At 49.5% G+C, this 20,720-nt stretch overlaps 1 protein-coding gene across 11 annotated transcripts in view; it reads right to left on the bottom strand.

Moving 5' to 3' along the window:
* Nucleotides 1–2,913: 2,913 nt before the first annotated feature.
* Nucleotides 2,914–20,720, bottom strand: part of MYO15A (myosin XVA) — a 92,397-nt gene continuing 74,590 nt past the window's right edge. For 9 of the 11 annotated variants that reach the window (XM_053276480.1, XM_053276481.1, XM_053276483.1 and 6 more), the window contains exons 53-64: nt 19,655–19,737; nt 19,015–19,145; nt 16,605–16,699; nt 15,883–15,960; nt 14,526–14,622; nt 12,619–12,779; nt 11,916–12,049; nt 9,989–10,122; nt 9,327–9,460; nt 8,592–8,732; nt 6,776–6,790; nt 3,674–5,569 (exon numbers count right to left, since the gene is read on the bottom strand). In XM_053276480.1, coding sequence (XP_053132455.1) covers nt 5,468–5,569; nt 6,776–6,790; nt 8,592–8,732; nt 9,327–9,460; nt 9,989–10,122; nt 11,916–12,049; nt 12,619–12,779; nt 14,526–14,622; nt 15,883–15,960; nt 16,605–16,699; nt 19,015–19,145; nt 19,655–19,737 — 1,305 coding nt within the window. In that variant the 3' untranslated portion in view covers nt 3,674–5,467. Of the gene's footprint in view, nt 2,940–3,673; nt 5,570–6,775; nt 6,791–8,591; nt 8,733–9,326; nt 9,461–9,988; nt 10,123–11,915; nt 12,050–12,618; nt 12,780–14,525; nt 14,623–15,882; nt 15,961–16,604; nt 16,700–19,014; nt 19,146–19,654; nt 19,738–20,720 lie in introns of those variants that run through there. The other 2 variants (XR_008312008.1, XM_053276477.1) reach the window with 2 other exon arrangements.

Here is a 20,720-nt window from a genome sequence, read left to right as displayed (position 1 = left end):
CTTGTAATCTCTCCTCGGTAAAAGCTTAACTTATATTACCATACAAACGACGAATATTTGTGCAGTGCTTTTCAACAAAACTGCTCAAGGCGGTTTGCAAAGAAAGAAAAATGGTTCCCTGTCTCAGTCTAAAAAGAAAATTGAGACACCAGCATGCAACAACTGGAGGAATGCTGTTCCGCGGATAGGAACAGTTAGTCGAGAGATTTTTAAAGATTTTTTTTTTGGCGGGGTTTCTTTAAAAAAAAAAACACATTTAAGACTCGCTATCTAGCTGGGTTATTCTGGGCAAGTCACTTCTCTCTCAGCCTAGCCTACTTCACAGGGTTGTTGTGAAAGAGAAACTTAAGTATCTAGTACACCACTCTGGGCTCCTTGGAGGAAGAGCGGGAGATAAATGTAATAATAATATCTCTGTCGCAGGCTGTTACTTCAGTAAGGACTAAGAACAATAAATAGGGTCACAGCCAGGTTCAATAATACTGAAACGATAAACACTTTCCCCGATTCTTGAGTGAACGTTGCGGGGTAACTGCTGCGAAAGAATGGGGCACAGACTAGACAGAGCGCGCCCCCCCCCCCGCTTTCTGAGTTACGTAACAAGCAGCTCTGCGTAGGGCGGCTTTCGAACGGAAGCCGGAAGTGAAGGCTGTGTACTGTATTTATCTTATCTCCAAGACAATGGCGGGGGGGGGGGGCTTAGTGACGCTCATTGCGCATGCTCGAGATAGGCGGCCCACGCGCACAAAAAAGCCGTCCGCGCGAAGCGGCGTTTACCGCGCTGTTTATCGTGCAAACCAAGACGTTTGGGCGGGACTTAATTACGTCACCGATATGGGAGATGTCTGACCGTTCTTGAAGGCGACGAGTCTCAGGGGGCGTGGCCTCCTCGAAAAGGCTCCAGCCTTTTGCTAGCCTCCCACAGCTCGGATTGGCTAAACCCCACTGAGGAGGCGAGGCCCAATGAAAATTCCATCCACTGATTAGCGGGCGCGGGATTAGGCCCCTTCTAAACCCAGACAGGTGTCCAGTTAAGTGCCTTAGGGATGTCTAATTCCTCACAGTACAGCACGCCTGCTCAATTTCGGCCCTCCTGCAGATGTTAGGCTACAACTCCCATAATCCCTGGCTATTGGCCACTGTGACTGTAGATTATGGGAATTGTAGTCTAATTACTGCAGGGAGCTAATCTTGTGGCTGCATTACAGCCCCAAGAGGTGAAGGGGTTTTCCTTTGCTGGGGCAATTTAATGAGGACGATAAAATTGAGTTTATCAGGCTCTCTTCTAAGAAGCTAAACTTATTGCCTGGGGTGAAGTTTCCCATGAGCCTCTCCTTACTTGACATAACCATGGCTAACACTGAGGCATCATGATAGGTTGCAAACTCTGGCTGGTCGGATGCATCATGGGAAGGACTGCCAACTCTGACAAACTCTTCTTGGAGAATCCATCCCACCCACCCCTCAATATTTTTCACAGTGTCAAGCCATGGACATACCTGCCAACCTGTCTCTATTTCCCTGTTCAGGTGAATGGGAAAATAGGGACCGGTTGGCAGGTATGCATTAATATCCCCTAGGGCGGATATCAATCATGATATGGAGGTTGTTGCAGGTCCTGGGGACTCAAGGTCAATCCTCAAGGATTAGCAACCCAACTCATGGGTCAGAATCCTACCCACCTATCAAAACCACCTCCCTTAATCCAGTTAAAACCACATGCGTCCAGTGTGTGCCAGTAACAAGCCATGTCCAGTCAGAGGACGCTCTTAATTCAGTGTAATTAGTCAATTCAAACAAAGTTTGTAAATAAGGCTTTAAAAGTTACTAGCCCTCGCCCTCCATTACTAGCTCACCATCCAGGGACTTCTGTATGGGGTGGTACAGAAATGTAGTTACTTACGTACTTTTACTTATTTACTTAAATAAAGTATTCACCACTCTTCTGACCACATTATACTGCATTCATTTTTTGTAGCTTGAAATAAGGGAAAACATATTCATAAATCGTCCTTGGTTGGTTAAAAGGTAAAGTTGTGCCCTCGAGCCGGTGTCGACTCCTGGCGCCCACAGAGCCCTGTGGTTGTCTTTGGTAGAATACAGGAGGGGTTTGCCATTGCCATCTCCCGCACAGTATAAGATGATGCTTTTCAACACCTTCCTATATCACTGCTGCCCGATATAGGTGTTTCCCATAGTCTGGGAAACATACTGATGTGTTTGAGTAAACCAAAGTAAAATGGAGTTACTTTGGAGGGGGGAATTGATGTGTTTGAGTAAAATGGAGTTACTTTGGTTTACTCAAACACATCAATACCAGCAGGGATTTGAACCGGCAACCTCTGGCTTGCTAGGCAAGTCATTTCCCCATTGCGCCATTAGGTGGCTTTTGGTTGGTTACCTGGAGATAATTCAACTTGCCCAGAAGTGAGCAGCTAATTTTAAACCTGCAGTAGAAATACAGTGGCTAGAACATCAACCTGGAAAACTATACTTTTTCTTTAATGGCCTGCAGCCACTACTTCTTCCACTATGTTCTCAGCCCACCCACCCCCCTTTTGTTTTCAGTGAGGCAAAATGAGGGAGAAGATGTCAGAGCTGGGGGGGTGGGGGGCGGGCGCACAGTTACACCCTCCTTTGGGGGCCATGAAAAAAACAGGAGGGTACTCCAGGTTGTGACTGAGCAACCCTAGAAATGTTGACCATGACGTAAGAGCTTGTCTCATTTAGAAGTTGCATCCAAAATTCAGTGACCTGGCAATAAATCTGACTGAAGTCAACAGGACTTACCGCATTCAGGCTTGCAGTGTTAGCCTCTCCTGTACAAACTGCATTTCTTTCAGAAAAATTCCAAATTGACAAGAGGATGGAAAGCCAGCGAGGAAATCCGCCGTCTCTCTTTGACCTAATTTCTTCCTATGCTTTCGGGATCTCTTGTCCTTAAAACAGGAAGCACCAGAAATAAGAGGCTGCCGAATGCCTGGAAGCCTGCAATGAACCCGCCAATCCCCTTTTCTTTCTACTCAATCTCAATTAACAGAGGGATTAATCACTTCCTGCAGGGCTTGACAGATTTTACCAAGTTATCTGTCTCTGATTTGAACAGTGTGTTACGTCCCCTAGTTGCAATCACTGTTGTCATTAGAATGCCAAACACAACTTATTTGCGTATTCACTATGCATATTTATTTAGAAATCCCACTGATTTTCTTAAACAAATTGTTTTGATGTTATGTTTTATTGGTTTTAATTTGCTTGCTCATTATAAGTTGCCTTGTGCTTATTTTAACATGGAAAGGTTGGGCAGGAACTGTTAAAAGAAAAGTAACAACGTGTAGAAGAGACTGGAACCTCTTAATTGTATAACATATATAAAGATATATGTTTATTATAAACATATTATATTATAAAGATATAACTTTATCTGCTGAGCAGAGACACCTTTTTAAAGTTGTGATCCTCTTTATTTAGCAGGGGGAGAGTAACTGGCCCTATCTATACCCAGCACAGCACAGAAGGGAGAGAAAGCAAAGATCATTTGTTTATACTAGGGTGGGCATCCCACTTCCTACCTCACCCCCACTTTTACTCGTCAGTGTACATGTCCAGAACTTTATATAACTTGATTGTAATGCCTGAAAGGTAAGCAACAAATACCAGCCAGACAAAAACCTTTGGCATAAAATGACATTTTTAATTTTCCAGAAAAGATGAACCCCAACCCCCTCTCTTCCAAAAGCCATTTTGAGTGCAAAAATATTACAAAGAGTGGGAGGTGGGGGGGATATCAGTTACAGCTACATCTCTCTAGGCCCATGGCACAAATGCCAGTTCTAAAACCTGTATATAAAAAAGAAAGAGCTAGATTGCAAGAAAAGCAATACCCTGAAACTAGGACCCCATGGATTAAAAACAGCCACAAAACTTGTGCATCACTAGAAACAACTTGTGCCTACGAACAGCTGGATCCTGGGCCGTGAAGGGGGGGGGAGGAAACAACAGACGGTTCATCGTGTTTTGCTTCTGAGCTTTCAGAAACATCTGGCTGACAGCTGCTGGAAACAGAGCACTGACTGACCTGATGGAATTTTGCTTTGGCCAAGCAACGCAATTCCGGCATTCATTGGTTATACCACCAATTGACATCCCCAATTGAATTTCTAATCAGGAGTAACCCTCTTGCCTGCCAGAATTTGCAATAAAGATTGTCCTGTACAAATAATCTGAGAATGCCAACTGGAATTGCCAGCACATATTGGTCCCTTGCAGACCAATCACCTGATCAACTTAAGAAAAGGAGCTGAAAACCTGGTACGCATTAAGCCAGGGGTCTTCAAACTCAGCTCCCTAGATACTGTGGGACTGCAGCTCCCAGGGTGGGAACCCCTGCCTGAAGCCATATATGCTTCAGTGAACCACAGGACGTGTTCATACAGCTTGTGATTCCAAATGGCACTCTTTTCTTCTCAAGTATGCCTAACGCCACTCTTGAGCCATGCCATAGGTGGAAAATGCAATACAGGTGGCCAGGGTGTGAACCAGGAACCTTGTGGAGAGCTGCTGCCAGTCAGTGTAGACAATACTGAGCTTGACCAGTGATCTGATTTTGTATAAGGACCATAATTTCCTTTGGTCCTCTCAGGACTTAGAGCTCTTGTCAGGCACAGAAGGCAAGAACCTTCTGTGGAGAGGTCAACTAGTCTTGTGGCAGCAAGCATGACTTGTCCCCTTAGCTAAGCAGGGTCCACCCTGGTTGCATATGAATGGGGGACTTGATGTGTGAGCACTGTAAGAGATTCCCCCTCAGGGGATGGGGCTGCTCTGGGCAGGGCTGGACTGGGGGCACTGAGAGGGCAGTGGGATGTATGTGGGGAGGGCGCCGGGTTTTGAGCAGAATAGGTAATTAAGGGTGGGAGTTGGGGCGCAGGGGTGCAACGGGGGTAGGGCGCACCAGGAATATGCCCTGTTGCCCTGTGGGCCAGTCCGAGCTTGGCTCTGGGAAGAGAATCTGAGGTTCCAAGTTCCCTCCTTGGCGGCATCTCCAAGATAGGGCTGAGAGAGATTCCTGCCTGCAGCCTTGGAGAAGCCGCTGCCAATCTGGGTAGACAATACTGAGCTAGATGGACTAAGGGGCTGACTCAGTATATGGCAGCTTCCTATGTTCTTCTCTGGCAGCATCTCCAGGTAGGGCTGGGAAAGGCTCCTGTCTAAATCCTTGGAGAGCCGCTGCCAGTCTGTGAAGACAATACTGAGCTAGAGAGACCAATGGTCTGACTCGGTATCTGGCAGCTTCCTATGTTCCTAGGATGTCAGAGGCACAACCCTGATTTGAATTGGGAGTGCATGTGATGAGGAACAGGTCTGGGGGTGTGTGTGGAGAGGCAGCTGCCTATACCCCTGTATTGTCGTCTGCTCTCCTGGAATTGCAGGCTCCTTGGGGAGAGTCGGAGGAGCCTGACCGCTCTGCTCACAGCAGTGTAATCTCACTGGGAGGAAGCGTCAGTCTCTTTTCTCGGGCTTGCAGCAGACTTTCCATGTGGGTGGCAATTACACGGCAGAGCTCCAGCCCCTGTGGAAGGAAGGAAAGAAAGAGGGTGGAGGACAGTCCCATAGTAGTTAAAGAACACCACCACCCCACCGTTCGCTTCTTCTAAGCAGGAGGGCTTTAAAAGGCATTACATGGATGTGGAAGCTGGCGGACAAGAACTGGAGTCGCTTGCTCTCACCGATTTACAGGCCAGGAAGATGTCTGGGGTTGATGGCTGCCCTTGGGGTTAAAGCTTATCCTAAAAACATAAAGGTTGCTCACACGACTTTAGCTTCTGGGGCTGGGGAGAGGCAACAGCACATGATCCTTGCTGCTCCTGGGCCCCCCGTGCCGCATGCCAACACAGCTAGCATGCGAGCACTGAGTGGCAAGGAGGACGGTGCAAAGGAGAATTCAGCACTAGCGGGGCACTCCTTTTGCCCGGCTCTATGGAAGTTTGTCTGCCGGCAGCCTGTGCTTCCATACGATGGGGTAGGAGGCCTGCCCACCTCCCTTTTAGCCCAGCTGCAAAACCCAGGCTACCCAGCAGAGAAGCACCAGGATCGGTCGTGATCCTGGTGGTTCTTACGACCAGTCGTATCCTACTTGGGTAGGGCTGATTGTAAGAATGACCTCATTGGTTAACAACGGTTCAAAATAGTCCTCATTGGTTGCTGGATGTGAAATGGGCAGAGTGTGCCCTGGATGAGGCTTTAGAGTTAAGAAGCATTCATTCACCGACACTGCAGAAGATGCATCCTCTCCCCAATCCAAGATATAAGTTCTAGAGACCCTGGGGAACAAATGGACCCGCCCCCCTCCCTGTTTGCTCTATCAGGGATTCCCAGATGTTGACTACAACTCCCAGAATCCCCAAACAAAAGCCATTGCAGCTGGGGATTCTGGGAGTTGTAGTCAACAACATCTGGGAATCCTTGTTAGAGGGAACAGTGCCTCCCACCCCGCCCTGCAAATGGCAACTCTAGCAAAGCACACTCGATATTCAGCAAGACATCAACAAAAGACAAGCACAGAGACACACGCACACAATGGGAACAGGAAACCACCCATTTACCAGGGACTGGTACCAGAAAATGGAGACTGTCCCTGATAAATCAGGGTAGTTGGAGCAAAGGGGAACAATAAATAACACCAAGACAACGGAAACGAAGTGTGCTTTGAACATTCAAAAGTGTGATTCCGATTTATACAATATTAGCAAGCTGATGCCAAGGGCAAGCCACCTACCATCTGAGTGTTAAGCTTCAGAGAGCCAAGGCAAGGAGACAGGAGAAGAGACAGAAGGGGACAGAAAGAGAGGGAAGGAGAATCGTGTTAAGTCACGCATATTTGCAGAACTTGGTCATGTTTCCAACCAAGCCTATATTTGCATATACATGTTGTGTTTGAGGGTGAGCCTTTGGATCAAGAATGGCTTCTGCGTCTTGTATCGTACCATGCCCTGCCATGAGCACTCGAAGAAGAGGCTAAATAGAAGTCCAAGGCAGTCTTATCATAACTCTGTGGGCTGTGAGGCACCAGGGGCTTGAACTGGGGAATCTGTTCGCAGGACCCAGATGTTTTACTCTCTGTATCACCAGGAAGGAGAGCTGGTCTTGCGGTAGCAAGCATGAATTGTCCCCTTTGCTAAGCAGCATCCACCCTGGTTTGCATTTCAACGGGAGACTATATGTGAGCACTGTAAGATATTGCCCTTAGGGCAGGGGTGTCAAACTGAGGCCCTCCAGCTGTCGCTGGCCTACAACTCCCATCAGCCCTGGCTACTGGCCATGGTGACTGGGGATGATGGGAGTTGTAGGCCAACGACAGCTGGAGGGCCTCAGTTTGACACCCCTGCCTTAGGGGATGGAGCCACTCTGGGAAAAGCATCTGAATGCTTTCAGGCAGAAGGTTCCAAGCTCCCTCCCTGGCAGCATCTCCAAGATAGGGCTGAGAGAGACTCCTGCCTGCAGCCTTGGAGAAGCCGCTGTCAGTCTGTGAAGACAATACTGAGCTAGATAGACCAATGGTCTGACTCAGTATATGGCAGCTTCCTATGTTCCTGCCTTTGGCACTTGACCTCTTGCCTGTCTTGCATTAAACGGGATCTGGATCTGTGCCTGCCCTTGATCACATCACTGGATTCCGGCCCCTCCCCACCAGACCTGAAGCCTGACTGCTTGAAGAGCTGTTCCTGCTAAATGTGATGTGGACGTTCCTTGAAATCCCTGAGACTTTTTGCTGGAGGAGGAATTTCCAAATCCGTTTTGGAGACTTGCTTGATGCTCGAACTCGCCCCACACACCCCGCCAGAGAAACCCTGCTGGCTTCCTGCAAAATTCCTCCCCTAGTTTGCCTGAGGAGGAAGTCCCAAATGTGCCTCGCATTGAGCTGGCTGCAAAACTCTCCTGGGCCCATGGACTGGGAGCAGAAGGAGGCTGGGGGTGGCCCATGTGCGGCTGCCGCCACGGACCCCTGGCCCCACCCCCCGCATCTGATGTGGGGGCCCACAGGGGCCTGGTCAGATGCAGGGGCCCAGCTAGCCACGCCCCCGTGTCTGACATCAGATGCAGGGACATGGTCTCCCTCTCTAATGGGGTTGCACAGCCCCATTTGGAAGGGAGATCGGCCTGCACTGCATTGGGCAGCGTGGGCTGGAGCAATTCTCCCTGCCTTAAAGGCAAGGAGAGCCATTCCGGCAACGTGGGCCAATCTCTCTCCTAAACGGGGTTGCGTGGCCCTGTTTGGGAGGGAAATCGATCAGCCCCGCTGTTTTGGCAGCGAGACCAGGAGTGGCTGTCCCTGCCTTTAAGGCCTGTTGGGGACCAAAATAACGCCCCCTGCGTCTGATTGTCAGACGCGGGCGGGCGTGACTGGTGCCATGCTTGTGGCCCCTGATTGGTGGCGGCCCGGGTTCTTTGAACCCATTCGTCCAATGGTGGCACCACCCCTGCCATGGACTGTGTCTTTACTAGGTCTTGCATGGATTGCATCTTTACTGCTTCTCAAATGGGGGCCAGTTCTTCTGCCAGGGAATTGCACTGTCCTGGGAGACTCCTTGTACCTGCTCCAGCTGCAACTGCGTGATCCTCTGAGACATCAAGTCTCCCAGCATGATCTCCACATAGGGGTAGCTGGCTCCCGCGGAGGGCCGTTGGGTGCGCGTCGACTGGATCTCTTTCAGAGAGAATGTCACAATGGGTTCCTGAAGGAGGAAGGAGAATCTTGCTAGAGTTTGGAAAGGTGAAGGAAGAAGACTCAGAGGTAGGGTTGCCAAAATTCCATTGCCGGAATACGGAACACAAGTGGAGGGGGACATGTCTTGGGGGCAGGGTCATCCTAGAAGCCTGAGTAGCAATGCATTTGTCAAAACAACAACAAAACAAGCCCCATGATTTCACAAAGCCTCTTGTCCACACAGACCATCCCACGTAGACATAAAGCAAGTGTCAGGGGAAAAATTAAGAGAATCCCCCAGCTTTATACACATACTACATCCAGGAACCTTCTCCGCTGAAAGCACCACCGGTGCTTCCCAGAGGAGGCGCCAAACCGGCTCGTGAACATCCCTATCAGAGAGGCTGGAACTGTGGCTGCATCTCTACCATCATCCAGCTTGAATTCATATTCCCTTTTCTCTAGAGCAGGGATCCCCAGATGTCACTGGACTACAACTCCCATCATTCCCAGCCACTATGCCTGGTCCCAACCTTGGGAGCCCCCGCTCTAGAGTGACTGACTTCCCAACGGCCAGTGGTCCGAAGGGACTGCTTGTTCAAATGCCAACATAAAGACCTACATGGGTTTCCTTGTTGAGGAAGTTGAGTCCATTTTGGTTCACGGCCAAGATGCACGGAGAGACGATGGTGTTGTTGCTGCAGCTCTGGATGTAGAAGAAGGAAGAGCCAAACATGGGGAAGGCACTCAGGAGCCCTGTGGAGAGGAACAGCGATGGGTGATGATCAGCAAAGTAACCGTTATCATCTCAGCAAGAGGACAAAGTAGCATTGCCAACAGTCTCATATTATACGAGAAGTTCCGTATCAGAGGTAAAAATTTCTTGTCCTGTACGGCATGCCGTGTTATTGGCAGCGCCTAGGGCTCTCCCCCTCATCCCTCAATGCATTTGCATGGAGCCCTTTGAAGTTCGGGTGAAGTCCATATTATAATATGCAAGAAACAACCAAGTTCATAAAAGAAGCCCCAATTACTCTGCAGCCTTGCAGGAGCAATTGCCTGGGTTGATTTACATCTTGCAAGTTTACTTATCACATGTGAATAGACCCATAGTCCAGCAGGGCTCTTCTTACATTCTACTTCTGTCCCTCTTCAGCTGTCCTCCTTTGCTGTCTAGTCCTATTGTGACTTAAATCCCAGCCTTTAGCCTCATGGGAGCTTTCTCAGCTGAGGTGGGCCTGACCCTCCTGATCAACCTTGGGCCCTTGCAAGCCAATGCCTTACCTAGGAACTGTGCCCGAGCTTGGTGGGCACTTAGGGCCTGTGCCTGCTGCGTGTGCTGCGTGACCATGTCCAGCCATGACTGGGCCTTCAGCAGGCGATAGAACTGGGGCGGGATGTAGTCCTGGACCTCTCGTCTTGAAGGGAGAAGAGAAGCACCAAGAGAAGTCACAAGCCGTGTTCCCTCTAATGCCCCCACCCACCCGGCAAAGCGTGCACAGAATGAGTTTTGTGCTGTATCAAGGCAGGGTGTGTGCACATGTGCATTCAGAGTGGGGCCTTCCTGATACAACCTGAGCGGGATCTAAAATTAAATGAGTGGGCATCAAACATCTTGAGTGTGGGTGCACACTTGAGAGCAGGGGGACACAATTCAAATGCAGCAGGGGGCAGAACCAACCGTGACTTGGTATATGGGGGCCGAGGACAGTTTCTAGCACATTAATTATCACGTTACCATTAATTATTAAAAATGTTCATGAAAGCAATTGTCAGTTCCCCTCACTCCTGTCAAGGGACCTCCAGTTTTCAACCAAGGATATTGGCCAGAAAAATAGGTTCTGTCCCTGCTGAATCAGTGGGGCTCCTGCAGTACATGGCAGCCCCCAAAAGCCCTGTCCTCGCCCTACATGGCTCTTGCTTTCAAGCAGAAATCCTAGGCATGCTTAATTGGGAGTAAACCTCACTGGGCACGTGGTGGGACGTATTTCCAATTAAGCATGCATGGGTGGTCTCCAGCTGACGTGTAGCTACAGGATATTCCTACCTGGGGGCCAGTTAAAAAGTCCCTGTGGGTCAGGCCTGTGCAGGCCTGCCTTAGAGGGAACATTGGTCACAGCACAGGCTGCTCAGGACAACAACATGGTCAGTGCCTCCATAGACTTTCTTCTATACCTAAGCAAGAGGAGGTAGCCAGAGGACCAGTGGCCCCACCATGACCATACACGGGGGGGGGGAGGGAGAGACTAGTGTTCCCTGTAACAAAGATTCTCAGATGTTCTTGACTGCAACTCCCACCATCCCCAGCTGCAATGGCCTTTGGCTGGGGATTGTGGGAATTGTAGTCAGAAACATCTGAGAATCCCGTTACTGGGAACACTGGGGGAAATACTTTTTAGCACTCTCCTTGCCATTTCAGACAGGCACTCCTTTTGGCTATTCCCGAAAAGCATCTCCATGAATGCCTTGCATCTGGGCCAGCCCTGCCCCACCCTGTTCCTGGCCAAGCTAGCATCTCTGCCCAAGCAGAAGTCTGGGAAGGACACAGACTTTGGATAGCTCCAAAGGAGGAGGGGAGGGTCAGGACCTTGGATAGCTCCAAGCGGAACCAAAAGAAAGCTGGACATAACAGCACAGAATGGATGTTGCTCCAGCAGATGCTTGGAGCAGACGGCTGGTTTTTATGACTGCTGCCCAGATAGTGTGGATCAGTCCCACTCTATCTGGCCCCACCCAGATGGAGTGGATTGGCCCCTGGATAAGGATCTATTATTTAAAGGGGCTTTGTCTGCCATATTTACCTAAATAGAAGAGGACTCTGAATCTAACACAGACAGACACAGACACAGACACACCATATTTAACAGGTATTAACTGGGGGGAAATCTTGTTTTCAATTCAGGTAAATATGGTACTTTTCTAAGTGCTGGCTCCAGCAGCACTACTGTTCGGGCTGGTGGATCCTCAAGGGATTCCTCTGAGGCAGAGAATGAAGGTGGGGTCATGCTTCAGGTGGTGGTGGTGGGTGATGGTACAGATTCCCCAGGGTTTTCTTGGCATGGAAGGTCCCAGTGGGGAGAGATAACCCAGGCTCTGGACCGTAGGATCTTCCTACCCCATCTCACCCCTTGAACTGTCTGCCTTGTTCCTCAATGGGTGGGCTCCCGGATCTGGGGTCTTGATACTACCACTATACAGCAGAGGCACCTACAGGGTGGGCAGGCAGACGCTATCCTTCGCTCGGTGCTGCAGAGCGGCCAGCTTGGAGATCTGTTGGAGCTGTTGTTCACTTGGCTTCATGGGTGGGAGGGTGTTGAACAGCCCCTTCAGATAATCGGGTAGCACCTGATGACGACAGCAGTAATAATCCTTAGCATCAATACAGCTCTTTCCAGGGTGCAGAGAGACACACTACCCTGTAATCTCTTTGCTGATTTGGCTGGTCTCTTAGCGAACTGTCCCAGTCTTTTGTAGACACCAGAAGGACTGCCCTTTTAAAGCAGACTTCTATCTATCTATCTATCTATCTATCCATCCATCCATCCATCTATCCATCCATCTATCCATCCATCCATCCATCCATCCATCCATCCATCCATCCATCAAATTTATACCCCACCCAAACGTACGTCTCTGGGAGGCCAACAACAACAATTAAAATTTTAAAAGGTGACTCTTTGCTCAGCAACTACACTTAGGTCCCTAGCTGGGCAGCGTAAAAATGTATGCACGTACGAGAGAGAGAGAGAGAGAGAAAGAGAAACTTGCCTCTTTGCCATTCTGATATGTGGCACTCATGAAGGCCACAAGAGACCCCCCCACTGAGTCATTTGGGAGTGGACTAGGAAACTCCCCCCCCCATTCTAAACTTCTCTCCAAAAACTCTCTTGCACTGTCTTCCTGAAAAGCCTCACCTGATGGTAGTGCATGGTGACATAAAGCTCATTATCAAATTTTAGCGGCTGGGTCCAGGTGACACGCCGGTACCAGAAGAGGTAGCTGCTCTCTGCGTTCTCCATTTCCATGGTGACATCCAGGATGTACTCCTTTTTGTTCAAAGGCCGGACATTCTGATCTGTGGAAGTGAAATCCAACAGATCGGTTTTGAATGGCCACTGCTCCCCGAGTGGCAAGAACCTGCAGGGACGCAGCTCTGGCCAGCATTTTGGCTTCCTTTGGAGGAGCTTGTGGTAGCAAGCATGGATTGTCCCCTTTGCTAAGCAGGGTCCACCCTGGTTTGCATTTGAATGGGAGACTACATGTGTGAGCACCGTGAGATTTTCCCATGAGATGGGGATGCTCTGGGAAGAGTATCTGAATGCTTGCACACAGAAGGCTCCTAGTTCCCTCTCTGGCATCTCTAGTATAGGTCTGAGAGAGGCTCCTGCCTGCCACCTTGGAGAAGCCGCTGCCGGTCTGTGTAGACAACACTGAGCTGGATGGACCAACGGTCTGACTCGGTAGAAGGCAGCTTCTTATGTTCCTATGAGAGCCCCCTGGAGACATTCTGGTGAAAGTTTGGTTTATTTATAAATATGCAAGTTGAGCATCAGACAGACACAAACCGAGTGAGCCCACTAAAGCATGTGTTCTCAGACTACAACTCCCATCATCCTCAGCTAATGGCTGAAGACTGATGGGAGTTGGAGTCCAACAACTTACAAGCATTGTCTTCATCTCCTGTTTGTGGGTTCCCCAGAGATACTTGGCTGGCCTCAATGGGAAACAGGGTATGGGGAAGGTAGGCCTTGGGCCTGATCTAGAAAGGCTCTTCTTATGTTCCCCAAGATCTTTCCCAGCCCTGCTCCCTGAGATTCCTTTTAGTTGGAGATGTCAGGATTTGAACCTGGGACCTTCTGCATGCAAATCAGATGATCTGCCACTGAGCTATGGCCCCTCCCTATGGAAGCCCACATATCTGGTGTCCCATCCACCCAAGGCCCGGGTTGACCTCTGAAAACAGGAGACAGAATATTTGCAAAATGGAATATGTTGCTCCTTTTTGGTTGAAAACTGCCACATGCACTCTTGGTTTTACATTCGTGTACCAAGAGGTGGCAGTAGACACTTTCCAGATACAGCTTCGCATTTCAACAGAAATAGCCACAGGAACAATCAGTTGAAGGAAGACTGCTTTCCCCTGCTGCAAACAGGACTTGGGGACTATCTATGCCAGGGGTTCTCAGCCTTGGGTCCCCAGCTGTTGTTGGACTACAACTCCCAGGGTCCTTCAGCCATTGTGGCTGGAGATGACGGGACACGTAGTCCAACAACACCTGGAGACCCAAATTGAGATCCCGTGACCTATGCTATGTACACATATTGGTTTTATACAATGGTTTAATGTCATGGCTTCCTCCAAAGCATTCTGGGAATTGTAGTTTGGTGAGGGTGCTGACAGAACCACAGAGCCCAAGGAGAGGGAATGGTTATTAAATCAGCATGGGTCCATAGTGCAGAAGTGCTTGGCAAACAAACGCAAGAGGGAAAGCTGGTCTGTGGGAGGAGAGCTGGTCTTGTGGTAGCAAGCACGAATTGTCCCCTTTGCTAAGCAGGGTCTGCCCTGGTTTGCATTTGAATGGGAGATGTGTGAGCACTGTAAGATATTCCCTTTTGGGGATAGGGCCGTTCTGGGAAGAGCAGAAGGTTCCAAGTTCTCTCCCTGACATCTCCAAGATAGGGCTGAGAGAGATTCCTGCCTGCAACCTTGAAGAAGCCGCTGGCAGTCAGTGTAGACAATACTGAGTTAGATGGGCCAAAGGTCGGACTCGGTATAAGGCAACTTCCTGTGTTATTTCCTCTGCAGTCTGACTAGACTCACTTCTGTTGGTAACGGCAAAAATTACGTATTCATCAAAGGCCTCTGGCCGCCGCAGTCCCATTTCGAAGCATATCTCTTCTATCACGTCCAGAGCAACCTAGGAAAGGGGGCGGTGGTGGTGGTGGGGAGAAACAAAACAGCCAATGGGAATGAGATTTTGGGTGAAGACAGATGTCACATTTTAAGTGAGGTGGAGATGGTCTGAAACTCTAAATAAATCTTTGCGGCTCATCTAATATTATATCTTTATACACATTTATGGTGCAGCCACATTTGGAACATTGTGGACAGCTCTGGTCAAAAAGGACATTGTAGAACCTGAGAAGAGTGCAACAAATATTATCAGGGTTTTGAAAAAAGCCGAATTACTATGGTGACCAGTGCACACATTGCTGGACAGCCGCTGGGCATACCAGAAAGCTTGGTTTAAAACAAACAAACTTGCCGCAAATAGAAGATTTGTTTACCCCGGACACAATTCGGGCCAAGCTAGAATGCACAGCAGTAATTTGGGGAAAAGCAGAGTCAGGTGTGTACTGGTCCCTGATAGCTTGCAGGGACTTTGGAGTAAATGCAGCTAATCTGTGGACTCCCACCCTCCATTCTGGAGGGGATGTGAGCTAAAAGCCATGTGTGTAAAGCACCCAGATGACCTTAATAGGTGACAGAGAAGGCGCTCTCTTACCGTGTTTCCCCGAAAATAAAGACAGTGTCTTATATTAATTTTAGCCCAAAAAAATGCACCAGGGCAATTAGCGGTACATCAGAAATTACTGCTAGGTCTTACTTTCGGGGTAGGTCTTACTTTCAGGGAAACAGGGTAAGTACCCTGGACCCAAGCCCTTGAGAGCTTTATAGGTAAGAAACCAGCACTTAGTCACCAAATTTGTTTAGCCAGCACTTAGACAAATGCATGGAGGGCAGGCCTATCAGTGGCTGCTAATCCTGACGGCTATAGGCCACCTCCACGTTAAGAGGCAGGGTGACCCCAAATAGCAGTTGTAGGGGAGCAATGGCAGGAGAGGGGGCACACTTTCATCTCCTGGCTACGTGGCTTCTGAAGGCGGCTTTGTGGAAGAGGGTGCTGGGCAAGATGGGCCTTGGGCTTGATCCAGCAATGCTCTTCTTATGTTCTCAGCTCTCCTCTCCATATTTCTAAGGACTGAATTGCTTGGCACCATGAGCCCCCTTTCCTCGCCCCCAAAGGAGTGTCTCTGGGACAAGAGGATATTGGCTTATGGTCCAAGGAATGGGTCCTTTCCAAAGGATCGTTTTCCTCTTCCTTGGAATGACGTTCTCCTCCCCCAGAGTCAGCCAAAAAAGCTCAGTTCTTTGGGGCTCCACTGCTTAGACTCACCGAACAGGTTTTGATCTTGAGGTGCCGTTCGATCCCTCCGGGCAGAAGGAACAGCTGGCGCTTGGAGCTCCTTCCAGCCTTTGCAGGGAGGGAAGGAAGGAAGGAAGGAAGGAAGGAAGGAAGGAAGGCAGAAGGCAAGATTTAAGGATCGTAAGGCATGTCTGGAGGAGGATCAGTCCCATAAACTCTAACGGTGTGCAGGCCCTGCCTCTCCCCTGTGCTCTATTCAAACCCATAACGATGATGTTCTCTCTTCCCACTCAGTTTACTGTGGGAGGAGAGCTGGTCTTGTCGTAGTGAGCATGGATTGTCCCCTTCACTAAGCAGGGTCTGCCTTGGTTTGCATTTGGATCAGTGACGATATGTGGACTCTGTAAGATATTCCCCTTAGGAGATGGAGCCCTAGGTCAGTGGAAGAGGAGAGGAGAGCTGGTCTTGTGGTAGCAAGCATGACTTGTCTCCTTAGTTAAGCAGGATCCACCCTGGTTGCCTATGAATGGGAGACTAGAAGTGTGAGCACTGTGAGATATTCCCCTGAGGGGATGGAGCTGCTCTGGGGAGAGCAGAAGGTTTCAGGTTCCCTCCCTAGCAGCATCTCCAAGACAGGGCTGAGAGAGGGAGGGCGGGGAATACATACTTTAAATAACTAAATAAATAAATAAGCAAGCCGTTCTCCATCCAGTACATACATCAAAGCCTTCACAGGACAGTAAGGCACTCACCACCATGGCTTTGAGCTCCATGCTCCCAGGGAATTCACTCCGGCCGCCAAACTGGAAGGTTTTCTGCAGGTTTTGCTCACAGGCTTTGGCAATACCTGATGGAGATCCAGACACAAAGTCAGAGAGAAACACCCTGAGGGAGAAGTGGAATGTCAAGCATCTGATATCTCCAGCAGAGGCTTAGCGATCTGGGTTTGCCCGTGTCCAGTCCTAATGACAAATTGCAAAGCTGGAAGCTACACTCTGCTTCTGTACTGGGGGCCTTCGGTGCTGCTGAGGGATTTCTGTCCTGCAGTCACCTGGAAGCAAAATCCAAATGGGAATCCCATACTGCAGGGCTGAGAGAGACTCCTGCCTGCAAGGAGAAGCCGCTGCCAGTTTGTGTGGGCAGTGCTGAGCTAGATGGGGAAAGCGTCTGACTCGGTAGAAGGCAGCTTCTTATGTTCCTAGGAAGGGCGGTATTATAAATAATACAAATAAATATCATACGGGGTATCATGCATCTCGAGTGGCCTCATTCTTCCCCACTCGTGCATCTCCCTAGAATGTCCCCCTAGCTCAGAGAGGGCGACGGCATGCAATGCTGCATTTGCTGCTTCTGGCCAAAGTCAGGGTCGGGCAAGCCAGAACTTGAAATATGGACTACCGGCAGCATACTGAAAGTTGAATCAGTGCATTGCACATGGATTAATTGATTTAGAAGGTGCAGGCGGGTTTCTCATGCTGCTTGCGATGTGCCACATCTTCCGAGTTCTATGGGACAGACCCTCTCCCAAGGAGATGATGTGTGTGCTAATGGGTCACGGAGTGTAATGGAATCCCCAGCTGGGAGCCTAGACCGGGCAATCTATCATCAGCAATCATCCCTCTCCACGCCTCCCTGCCGGAGCCATGAAAGCAGTTTAAAAACCTGCAGCTTTTAATGAGAAAATAAGCGCGCTGGCTGCGATAGGTAATAACAGGGCTGCCTGCTCAGAGTTGAGCAGATGGCTCATTTGCATGTATTAATGAGGGCTGGGCAGTGGGGAGAGGGGCTTCCCAAACGGGTGGCCTGATTGATGACTCCAAGCCAGATCCATGTCAGTTCTCTTCCTCTAACCCCTTTCCCTGCTCCAGGAGTTATGCAGAATTTATCAAAAGGATTTATCTCTTCAGCTCTCAGGAGCACTGTTGCTGCACAACATGTCCTAGGCAAAAATGACTTGTCCACTTAGCTAAGCAGGGTCCGCCCTGGTGGCATATGAATGCATATTCAGGCAGACTGCAAGATTTTCCCCTTAGAGGATGGAGCCGCTCTGGGAAGAGCATCTAGGTTCCAAGTTCCCTCCCTGGCAGCATCTCCAAGGTAGGGCTGAGAGAGATTCCTGCCTGCAACCTTGGAGAAGCCGCTGCCAGTCTGTGAAGACAATACTGAGCTAGTATTGCTCTATGGTCTGACTCAGTATATGGCAGCTTCCTATGTTCCTAAGTGTTTTCTTTTAGAGCTGAGGAGAATGGCTTGACGAGATCATCTGAGGGAGCTCTGCTTCAGGTGCCGACAGTGAAGGAGGCTCAGTTGTCAGGCACGTGAGGCAGGGCCTTCTCTGTGGCTGCCCCCAGACTTTGGAATGCTCTCCCAGTGGCCATTAGCTCCTTGGACTCCATCACAGTTTTTATTATATGTTTTTTAACTTTTGTAAACCGCCTTGGGATGTTTTTAATGGAATGTGGTATATAAATTTAACAATCAATCAATCAATCAATCAATCAAGTGTTTAAAAACAGTCAGAAACATTTTGAAAAGAGCTGAAAGATGAATGTATACGTCACATCACCACCAAGAGCCTTTGGAGTCTGGTGGCATATAAAATAAACAAACCAACAAATAAATAAGTAGATGTATATGTGCTACTTTAAAAAAAAGTTTAAAGGCAATGTTATGTCTGCTTTCAGTTCCACTGTTCCCAACCAACAAAAAGTAGGGCCCATAACTCAGTGTTAGAGAGCATGTGTTGTATGCAGAAGGTTCAGTTCCCTGGCATGTCCCAGAAGGGGCTGGAAAAGACCCGGGTTGGAAAATTCTGGAGGGTCACTGCCAGTCAGTGTAGACCAGGGATTCTCAACGTTGGGTCCCCAGATGTTATTGGACTTCAGCTCCCATAATCCCCAGCCCCAGTGGCCTTTGGTTGGGGATTATGGGAGTTCATGTCCAATAGCATCTATCTGGGGACCCAACGTTGAGAATCTCTGGTGTAGACAAGACTTAGCTAGATAGACCAGTGGCCTGTCCCAGCATAGGCAGCTCTCTAAGTTCATTTCTAACATTGTGGCACACTGGGAATAGGATTGCATAGGTTGATTGACGAGGGGCTGAGGAATAGGTTGCCCTGCCTTGCATCACCGGCGCTGACTGGAAGGTTGGATGTCTCACCTTGGAAGAGCAAGTCCGGATTGCTGCAGATCTCCTGGAGGAAGCACAGAATATAAGGCTTGAGGACCTCGGAGCATCTGTAGTAGGCACTCAGGATGTATAGCAGCCTCCAGCCTTTCTGGCAGCTGTCCCTATACAAAACCCAGAGAGGTCAGCGAAGGAGATGTCGTCCTCCCTCACCATTCTCGAGAGGGGCTCACACTTATGGCAGCCGCACAAATCACACCTAGGCAAACGCAAGCGGGACCCTTTGGAAGTGTCAGCGGTTCCGGGGCTTAAACCAGGCACCCACTCCTCGCCAGGGGTGTAACTATAATAGGGCAAGGGGTGACAGTTGTCTGGGGGCCCACTGCCTTGGGGGTGGGCCAGAGGCAAGTCACATGACTAACTCCCCCAGCCACGCACCCACCCGGGCTTCCTCCAGTTGTATTCAGCCTCTGAAATGGATGTGAGTGGGGATTATGGGAGTTGTAGCCAACAACATCTGGGAATGCCTGTAACAGGGGACACTAGTGTTCAGGTGGCCAATTACAGCCACCACACCATTGTCGTCTTGTGTTGGAACTCTCCTCCCCAATGTCACCGGTGGCCATCAGGACATGGAAGTAGCAGCCTGGAAAAAAGGGAGGGACTCACGTACATCTTGGAGCTGGTGTTCTCTGTGAGCTGCTTGATGATCTGGCAAAAGACTTCGTCCCTGATAACTTCATGGTCTCCACAGAGCTAGAGAAGACAGGGAGCAAGCATGGAACTAGGCAAATCCCAGAGTAACCCTCTTCATGACCCAGACCATGCAGATGGCCATCGGGTATACGCAGCAGCCTCCAAAATGGCCACTGCCACCACAGAGAGGCCCGCAATGGGCCAAAAACAGCCCCAAACTGGCCAAAAATGACCAGGGGTGCGGTATAAGGAGGGGGAACATCAGGAGACACCCCACTACACACACACACAGAGTTGCAACAGCACCCCCAGAGCCCAGCAATGGTGGTAAGTCTGCCATTTGGGTTTTTAAAAAATGAACTGGCCCCAGACCAGACCGGCAGATTTTGCTCGAATTTAAGCTGAATCGGGCCTGGTCTGTCTCAAGGGCCAGGCCAGTTCAATATAGCTCGGACCGGCTCGAAGTCGAGCCAGTTCGCACATCCTTGTGACCCATCTAATGCCTCTGAGAATCTCACAAGCAAAAGGAGAGGGCATGCCCTGCTGTTGCTCCCCTGCAACTGGGATTTAGAGGCCTCTTGCTTCTGAGGCTAGAGGTGGCCTATAGCCACCAGACAAGTAGCCATTGATAGACCATGAATTTATATAACCCCTTCTTAAAGCCATCCAGGCTGGTGGCTGTCATCGCATCTTGTGGCAGAGAATTCCATAGCTTGATTATACGTTGTGTTCTATCCAAGGCTGCTAACAAGGGCAGAGCTACTGAAACAACCACTCTTGTGGGTTCAGATATCATGTGAGACCATGGCTAGGTCAAACCAAGCAACTTCAGATCTGGTTTGACTGCTTGAAATGAACCAGGGTTTGTTGACTACCATGGATTCAGACATACAAACTAACCACGGATAGACAAAACCAACCATGGTTCCATGTGATATCTGGACTCATCTGGTATGTAGCTGGGGCCCAGGATGGCGTTCAGTCCACTTGGGCTGATTTCCACGGATTGCCTCCACAGGGCTTGTTCGATATGAATGCTAGAA

Source organism: Hemicordylus capensis, chromosome 13 (assembly GCF_027244095.1).
Source record: "Hemicordylus capensis ecotype Gifberg chromosome 13, rHemCap1.1.pri, whole genome shotgun sequence".
Taxonomy (NCBI): Eukaryota; Metazoa; Chordata; class Lepidosauria; order Squamata; family Cordylidae; genus Hemicordylus; species Hemicordylus capensis.
The sequence above is the reverse complement of the archived record's forward strand: the minus strand, read 5'-3'. Positions and strand labels throughout refer to the sequence as shown.